The sequence below is a fragment of the Setaria italica genome, chromosome II (assembly GCF_000263155.2).
Source record: "Setaria italica strain Yugu1 chromosome II, Setaria_italica_v2.0, whole genome shotgun sequence".
NCBI classification, from domain to species: domain Eukaryota; kingdom Viridiplantae; phylum Streptophyta; class Magnoliopsida; order Poales; family Poaceae; genus Setaria; species Setaria italica.
This window is the reverse complement of record NC_028451.1, coordinates 26550673-26560071: the sequence shown is the minus strand read 5'-3', so window position 1 is coordinate 26560071 and position 9399 is coordinate 26550673. Positions and strand designations below refer to the sequence as shown.

General features: G+C 48.0%; 1 protein-coding gene and 1 long non-coding RNA gene across 2 annotated transcripts; one reads left to right on the top strand and one right to left on the bottom strand.

Annotated features, from left to right (window-relative positions):
* Positions 1-736: 736 nt before the first annotated feature.
* LOC101782889 (cytochrome P450 89A2) lies at positions 737-2647 on the bottom strand. Its single transcript, XM_004956519.2, has one exon. The coding sequence runs from the start codon at positions 2544-2546 to the stop codon at positions 975-977; it is 1572 nt and encodes a 523-aa protein (XP_004956576.1). The 5' UTR covers positions 2547-2647; the 3' UTR covers positions 737-974.
* Positions 2648-3155: 508 nt separating this feature from the next.
* LOC105913867 lies at positions 3156-4363 on the top strand. The gene is made up of 2 exons (XR_001163367.2): positions 3156-3752; positions 3846-4363. It is a non-coding gene; the product is annotated as an uncharacterized LOC105913867 (long non-coding RNA).
* Positions 4364-9399: the final 5036 nt, after the last annotated feature.

Sequence of the window (9399 nt, the reverse complement as noted above, 5' to 3'; positions counted from 1 at the left end):
CCATTAAGCATCCATTTTTTGTCCAAGTTATTTTGAGTGGGGAGTATTTACGAGGTAAATGTATATGGTGCAAGAGGTTTTTAGCCTATGCAATTCATTTTTAACCTTATGTAGTCCAAAAGTTTTATATCTTACCTTTTTAAGCTATGATAACCATCTCGTGTCATTCTTTCTGGTATCTTTTATTGTCTTGTACTGAACATAACAATCAAGAGTTTGACATAAAAAATGGTGTTTTTACCATTTTGTTCAAGATTGTTGTATCCTATTTGAGTGTTTTCCCTCTCAGACCTGATTTTTTGCTTCTTCTTATGTCACCAATCCAAGGCTCCTTCCTCCTCTTGCCTTGTTCTCAATCTCCGGCGAGGTATCTGAATAGATTAGGGTTCGGGGTGGGGGGTTTTGGAGATTGGGCTATGGCAAGCTTCTCCATTGCCAGCCTTAGGGAATGCCAAGGGAGGCAGGCTGGTCCACGTGGCGGGCGTGGGGTGGTGAGGCCGGTGGCAGTGGCGCTGCCGGCCTGAGCGTTGGACACCCGGTGAGCAGGGTAGAGTGGAGGTTAATGCAGGAGGCCGTCTAGGTGGCAGGGAAGACGAGCAGAAGAACGGGAGGTAGAAGATGATGGACAACCGTTTGGTATTATTTGTGTCAGTTTACCTTTTGTTTGACTAGAACTGCCAGGTCTTAATCTGATCGTTAGGAAATTCGGGTGTTAGATCCAGTTGAAACACCCGAATTCTATGACCTGTCTTTTCCCTGTATTTTGTCTGCTTCAAACACCCGGTGTCAGATGCATCTGAAACACTGGTAAATTTTCTTCTTGAAGGGAAACCTGCCCATCGAAGAAGATACTTCGACATTTTTGGGAGCTAGCGAGTACTGACGACTGAGTAATGCTCTGAATCGATATTTACATCACAAAACAAGAACCATAGAATCACTCTGACATTGAGCCGTAGTATAATTCTAGATAGCTAGTGAGTACTCGTCCTCGTGCTGTGAGCCCTCCTGGGCACGAGACGCGGGCGCAGCGGCTTCTTCATGACGACGGTGAACTCGTTCTTCTCGGCGAAGTCCACCTCGTGGCCGGGCACCTCCTGCCACTCGAACTCCCGCACCATATTGGCGACGAAGTACTCGAGGTGCAGCATGGCGACGCCGATCCCCGCGCAGATCCTGCGCCCCACGCCGAACGGCATCATCCTGATCCCCTTGGTGCCCGTCACGTCCACGCCCTCGCCGTCGCCACCCGGGAGGAACCGCTCCGGCGAGAACTCCGTCGGGTTCCTCCACTCCCGTTCGTCCCTGCTCATCTCGGCCACCATGAAGTTCACCGAGGCGCCCTTGGGGATCAGGTACCCACCGATCTCCATGTCCTCCGCGGCCTTGTGCGGCAGCACGAAGTGAGCCGGTGGGTGCTTCCGGAGGCCCTCGAGGACCACCGCCTTCAGGTACGGCATCTTGTGGACGTCCTCCTCGGAGACCTCTTCCTTGTCGTCGTCGTCGGCGGCAGCCTTGATCTCGTTGTAGAGCCTCTCCTGGATGGCTGGGTTCTTGACGAGCTCTGCCATGATCCACTGCAGCCCGGTGGATGTGGTGTCCGTCCCGGCGTCGAGGAACTCGGAGCAGAGGAGGATGATCTCGTTGTCAGTGAGCGGGCGGTCGCCATCGTCTTCGTGGAGCTTGATGTCGAGCAGGGTATCCACGTACGAATGCTCGAATGTGGTCTCCTTCCTTGGCTGGCCGCCCGGCTTCATGTTCTTGTACTCGCGCCGCGCGTCGATGAGCGGCAGGAAGAGCTCGTCGACACGCCGCCGCAGCGCGCGGGCCTTGTCGAGCCGCGCGCGGAAGAGGTGCTTGGTGACCGCCGGGAGGAAGGCGAAGACGGGCATGTTCCTAGAGCGGTAGATGAGCGCCTCCCGCTGCGCGGCGGCGATGTCGCGCACGGCGGGCTCGTCGAGGCGCTCGCCGAAGCACATGAGCACGAGGAGGCAGAACATGGCGTACTGGAACGTCTCCACGACGCGGGGCGGTGGCGCGTCGGGGCCCCCGGAGTGCTCCCCAAGCTTCTCGGCAAGCACGCGGCGCACCCAGGCGCGGGCCGGCGCGAACTGCCTCACCCGCGACGGGTGCAGCGTCTCGGCGACGAGGTTGCGCCGCAGGAGTCGCCACACGGGCCCGTAGCCGGCGCGGGAGATGGTGGCGTCGCCCTCGCCGAGGAACCCGGCCGACGCGAGCGCCGGGCGGTCCGCGAGCGCCGCGCCGGCCTCGACGAGCGCCGCGTGCGCGAGGCGGCGGTCGGCGACGAAGACGTTGAGGCGCACCCCCATGCGGAGCGCCACGACGGGGCCGTGCCGCTGGAAGAGGCGCCGCAGCAGGGGCTCGATCTCGGAGGGGGTGTTGGTGAGCCACACCACGCTGCCGAGCAGCGGCAGCGACGGCGGGCCTGGCGGGAGGCGCGGGCGCTGCTTGCCCCGCGTGCGGACGAGGAGCGCGGCGGGGAGGAGGAAGAGGAGGGCTCCGAGGAGGAGCTGCGGCGCGTCCATGGCTGGCGCTCAACGGTGGGGCATTAGCGGGAGGCGTGGTGCGATTAAGCTTCTCCAATGGCGTTTATGTACATCGCTGTAGCCGAATGGGCGAGTTGGATGTGCTTGGGGAGAAAGCAGAGTGGGGAAAGGGTGAACTCGCAACTCCTTTTCTTCACAAGCAAGAACATCACGTCACAGTGGATCCATTTTGATCGAGTCTCGCTGACGTCAGGAGTGATGAATCGTCGCCATGGGACCATACAAGCTCTGGATGGATTGCTCAGTTTAGGATTTGTTGACTGTCAACGTGCTTGTTCTTTCTTCTTTGAACAAAATTCACCAGGTAGTTTCGTGGCAATTTTCATGCGTAAATCTGCAGGTGTACATGTAGGTCTAGGAGAAGGCCTTAAACATGAACATCGGTTCCTTGGTTCGAGGATAGATCGACTTATGGCAGTTCCAATGGGACATTGATGGTAGTTTCTATACCTCTTAATTAAGCTGACAGCTCAGCAATTTGCTGATGTGGCAAAAGAGTTATTGAAGAGAGAGAGTATGGAAAGGAGAAACCATTTCTCCGCGAGGGAACGACGTCCTCATGCCGATCAACGCACGAAGAAACGATAGAAAATGCGTTGGGGAGAAACTACTGGTTTCTCTCCGGATCCGGTGCGCAGGCTGGGCGCCGTCGCGGCCGGGCGCCCTCTTCCGCGCCCCATCTCCCCCAACCTCCCCGCCACCCTCTCCCGCACGCCCTCTCCCCCGACCTCACCGGTGCCGCAGCTGAGGCTCCTTCGCGCAGGTTGCAGTCGCCGCCGCGCTCGCGCTCGCGCTCTCGCCGCTGCCTCCTCCCCCGACGGTCTGCGCTCGCGCTCTCACAACGGGCTCACCCACCTCCCGCTGCCTCCTCCCGGACGGCCGCCGACGACGCCGCGCCCCGGCCGGACGACACCCTGGGGTCCAGGTATACGCCGGTATACGCTGTATACGCCGGTCTGCGCTCGCCTTCTCGGGCCTCCGCGCCGGGGACCTCCTCCCGCGCGCAAGGAGCAGGCAAGGCGCGGGGGCAGCAGGTTCTGGCGCGCGTCCGTGTGCGCCTGCTGAGCGTCCCACTGCCCGTCTGCAGTTGAGCACCTGCGCCACCCAAAATCTCACCAATTTCTCTGATCAACCACGTTTGCATATGGAGTAGGAGGAAGCAGCTGATCCGTCTTGGATCTTGAGGTACTTTTTTTCTCTGATGTGCTCCGTCATCTTAATCAGTCCTGCATATCTCTTCCTTTCTGATCCGATGGTTAACTTCGAGTATGGGATCAGTTGAAGACTGAGATTGTATCGAAGCTTGTAGAATCTAACCAAGGTGAAGATGGCCGCATAATTTTGCATGGAGAAACTTATTGGCAAGCTATTTGAAGCTATCACTAAGCAAAAGTCGGATCGTCATACCCAAGCAGAACGGTGCATCCATCATGGCGTCATCTGAAGATGAACTTGCTAGACGATTTCGCAGAGATCGAGAAAATGGAGATGGCGTCAGATGATCTGAAGGGCAATGTGCCACGTGCATATCTGAAGAAGGCGGATATGGCACCGGTTACGCCAGAGAAGAGTGGCAATGATCCTGCAGATAGTGTCAACTGTGCAAAGGAGGCTACATGGTTGCTTGCCACAGCTGATACACTCTTTTTAGTGCTGCATTTAAGTTTTGATTTGTGTAGAAACTGCTATAGAAATCATGGACTGTGAAGGATAGTTTCTACTCAATATTAATATTAATTGTTCCTTTTCTCTCTTGGAAACTTCATCTGGAAATTATCCATTGGGACTGCCCTTAATTTTATCTATGTCCCTCAGTCAACCCTCTTGGCCGTTGTTTGTATTTTGGCTCGGAGCCCAAACATCCTTTTGCGTATGTGAAAGGTCAAGTTTCTTTAATTTTTTTTTAACCACTGATAGGCTGAGCTAGGGATGCAAATTGTACTGGATACCTGCGGATTTCGTGCCGCTTGAAATTCTACCCATGGGAGGTATAAATTTATGTCCGCGGGGAAATTCACCCGTGGCTCCAAAATATGATATCCTAACACGGGTGGAAAACCCACTTTTAGTCTGATAGACTATCTATTCGAAACAAAAGGGGACTATCTTTAGTCCCGGGTCAGATCCAAAACTAATCAGGACTAAAGGGGCCGCCACGCACGCGGAAGCATGCGTCCCTTTAGTGTCGGTTGGTTTTGGCACTAAAGGGGGTCACGTACCCCTTTAGTACTAAAGATCTTGTTTTTAAATTCTTTTCCATATTAATGCTAATTGTTGCTTCACACACATATATACGTATACATCCTTAGCGTACACTACATACACGTATACGCTCGTATTGTATGCAAGTCGTATATATATTTCATGATAGTACTATGGGGGCGTTTGGTTCCTCGAGCTAAAGTTTAGTTCGTGTCACATCGAATATTCGGAGACTAATTAGGAGGACTAAATATGAGTTAATTATAAAACTAATTGGACAGATGGAGGCTAAACGGCGAGATGAATCTATTAAGCCTAATTAATCCATAATTAGCAAATGGTTACTGTAGCAGCACATTGTCAAATCATGGAATAATTAGGCTTAATAGATTCAGCTCGCCGTTTAGCCTTCATCTATGTAATGAGTTTTGTAAATAGTCTATATTTAATACTTCTAATTAGTATCTAAACATTCGATGTGACAGGGGATAAAAATTTAGGGGGAGGAACCAAACACCCCCTATATATATACAATTCTTAGTATATGATACACATCAAACTAGTATTTATACAATTACTATATATACAATTATTTGTCCTCTTCATTCTTAGGATCCTCCTGTCATGGTGTTGCTCGGTTCGGCTATTGAATGTCCATCGTAATAAAATTCTCCATTGGGATGTACCACCTTGTCCACCAGAAATCCTATAAGACCTTCTTGGATTGCCAAAAGCCTCTCCTTCTCCAAGTGTTTTTCTTTAATCCGCAACATCTGTAATTTGGAAATATGTGAATGTTACACGAATAATTAAATATAAGGAGCTAGAAAAGAATTAATTATTAATAGTTTTATTTTAAGTACCTCTATTTTTTCTGATATCACCTTGTCCCACACAAAATGGTTCATGTGCTCATAGACATAGTATCCACATAAATTATTGCCTAATTGCTGTCTCAAGCACTTTAGTGGGAAAAAACAAGTTATGAAATATTCGTGTTATAGAATGTACAAAATGTGCAAACTTCATATGTACCGGGAACGTTGTATTGAATGTAAGTTTTTCTTTGAATTCACCACGGTGAGTCTTACGGAATCGTTTCCATGCACTGTGAATTAAAATAATGAATGATACAGTGTTTGGTGAAAATTTATGTAACAAACTTTTGCATAGAGACATAGGTTCAGAATTATTACAAGTTTAGCATGTCTTGAATGTCTTTTTACTCCGCTGGTGGTTTCCTCAATGGATCGAACATAATAACGTTTCTTTTATCAATCATAATTACAAGTAGAATCCAGTGAAAACTGCGTACATAAATATTCATATTAGAACTAACTAACATTAATTAGGTAAGGAATAAGAAAACAAAAATAGACGGTAACCACACTTACTTAAAGTTGTATGGCAATACTATGTATTGCTTGTAATTTTCTTGCTCCAAGAAATTGTATATTGCATCCAATGTAGACTTTGGTTGATCCCGTATCTGATCGGGGTTAACGAGCGATGGATCCATGAACCAACGTTGAAGTATGATTCTCTGCGGCACCTCTGAATTAGCATCCTACATAAAATGGAAGACGAAGTTAGTTGGACGACGCACACATAAAAAATAATGATTTGAGCCAAAATTTACATATTGATAAACAGACAATTACAGAACCGAGGCGCTGATGAGAGAGACGTCAAGTGCATCCTGATGGTACACTTCATATATATCCTTGAATTGCAACCAAGGAGTTTCTCACCTTCATCGAAAAAATCAATCGGTTTAACATGAACCTTTCCTTGGCCGACTACTCCATGTACCATTGATGGAATTCATACATTTTCGTAGAGAGCTCTCGTACCAATTGATGCCTTACTAGAGGCTTGCCTACCTCAAAGGGCTATTTAGATACAATCTTTTTTGGAGCTGGCAGTTCAGCTTGCCCTAGAACTTCAGCAAGTGACAGACTTGTATCTTCCATAAACGTAATGACTTGGATTTGTTGTTCTAAGAGTATTGCTGCTGTAGCTTGAGCGTCTTTATCTGCTTGCTCCCCGAGCTGGGGGACAGTACGACTGGAAGACGACTCTCCTTATTTTCTCTTTTGATAAGACTTAACTAATGAACGCTCGTAGTTTGATAGTAAAGTCTTCTTTACTTCTTTTTTCATTCCAATAAAAAACTTTAACTTCGCTGGATCTACTAGCTTTGGCTCCATCTCCTCTACTTTTCTTTTTGCAGCTTTTTTCCCAAACCACTCCCTTACATATGCTTGCGATGCCTCCTGCAATTCCTTAGGAGTCATATCGCCTAGTAGCTTCTGAATGGATTCAGACTTCTTTGTTTTCTTAACAGGTTCTTTTGCCTTTGGTTGCCTTGGCTTGGAAGGTGGTGGTCACAACTTCTTGAGAGGTGCTGCAGGTTCGTTGCTCGCGCTAGAGTTTAGTCCCGACGACGGTGATCTCGGAGGGGTGTTTTGGTCGTAGTTGCTCGCACCACCAGGATTCGATGGAGATGGAGACGGTGATCGAGCAGGATGTGACAATCCCGGTGGTGATGATGGTCTTGGAGGTGGATGTGCTGGAGATGACGGTCTTGAGTTCTAAGGAGATGGTGGCTGAGGGGGATCTATGGGGAGCAATGATGCCTCCTTGGTAGGGATGATGATGTAGCATTTGCATCATAGAATGATACCATGAAGTGCTCTCCTAGTGTCCTTTCCCCATCACCTCCCCTGGAGGTCGAGCTCTAGGCCTTCATATTGACTATCACAAATCTGCTCTAGGCCAACGCTGGAGTAGCCAGGTGGAATCTCCATGCCATGGCTTGTCTGTCCTGGCAGGATAGGTAAAGCACTTCCGTACGCCACCTGTACATATAGGAGAAATAAAGAAGTTATTAAACTCTCAAGCCATGGATCAATTGAGATAATTACATAAATTATATATATGTATACCTTAATAGTGATGTTGCCAAATGGTCTATACAACTCACATGAGGTGGGCTGAGTGATGTCATCCATAGGGTACCGTTGGTTGTCCTGCGCAACCACGGGTAATCTTGGCATATTCTCATTAGGGACCCCTGTGGAAGCACAACTGCTTCGATGTTGAGAAGGGCTGACGATGACGTTGGGATCCAGCAGTGCTCCAGATTGGGCCATCTCAGTAACTACCAGGGCCACTCGCTGATTAATTTCTTACTGCATTCTTACTTCTTGTGAATTCACTTTAGCTTCTAACATGCGCCACAAGCTCTTCTCTTGTTGTTCCTTTCTTCTCTTTCAGCTTGTGTACGTGTCGATGTCCCTACAGAAAGCAAACTTCCACGGAACGACCCCGAAGCCTTGGCAACATCCTGGGTTTTCGGGACTCCCGAGTGCCAAAGTAAGCTCATCATTCTCTCTATCAACCTTCAACTTTCCTGCTTTAGCATCTTCAATGTTTTCGATAAGCCTGAGGGCCTTTTGACGTATTGTTTCGTTGAACATTAGTGTCCCATCCTCTTGGCTCAGGTTGCCTCCATGAGCGTAATACCAATTCTTCGATCGATCGGGCTAGTCAATAGTTGCTGGTACGATACCTCGATCAAATAGGTCTTGTTCCATATTTTTCCATTTGGGAATTGCACTCATGTAACCATCTCGCCCTAAAAGATGATGGTACTCCTTCTTCTGGGCATTGGTTGAGTTAACACGAACCTTGTTCGCACTACCTTCACTCATCTTGTATTCTAGAAATGAGTTCTAGTGGTCCCTTAACTTTGGCCAGTCATTAAAATCTAGAGTTTTGCCCTTCTTGATAAAGTTGGCATCCAGATTCTTCTTTAAGGTCTGGAATTGGGTTGCCGTCTTCTTCAACGTCCAGTCTTTCACAACTTTTTCTTTAACACTATCAAGAAGTGTGAAGTGTTTCTTAACATCTTCCCACAACATATCCTTCTGTGTTTGCGGGAGCACGTATGGATCATTTTATTTACCGTTCCATTCTCTAATGCTACAATAGCCCCGTATTGACTCACGAACTTTCTAGCCACATTTTCGGGAGCAATTGGCTGGCCCTCTTCTGTCACTTCGGTGATGTGAAGCCTTATCTCCGTTATCTTTGTACCACCTCGCGGCTTATTTCACTTCATCGATCCAGAGGGCTAACAGTTCAAGATTCATTAATTAGTATATAGTAATAATGAATATGAAATTATAGATGAATTAAAATAATAAAAATGATATATACCTCACCGGAACCTTCCATCATGGCAAGGTTTTGTTCTGCATTGTCATCAACGCCATGCTCGGGCTCATCATTGCCATCACCGGGCATGTTGAGGAACATGTCCGCCTGGCTACCCTCATCCTCGGTGTATGTTCTTGGAACATTGGAGCCACAACCACCAGCAATGATATACTCTATTATATACCTTGCATCCTCTTCGTCTCCCATCTCAACTAATAATGACATTAGTTAAACACACACGTAATCATAGATACATTAAATTATAAATTGAATCAAGTAGTACAATTAATGTATAAACATGAAATCATAGAACGTACAAAAGAAACTTGTGAAATATACACATGAAATATAATTGAAACCCATTAATGAGGAAGGATAAACCTTCATAGTAAGCCTCTAATAAGAT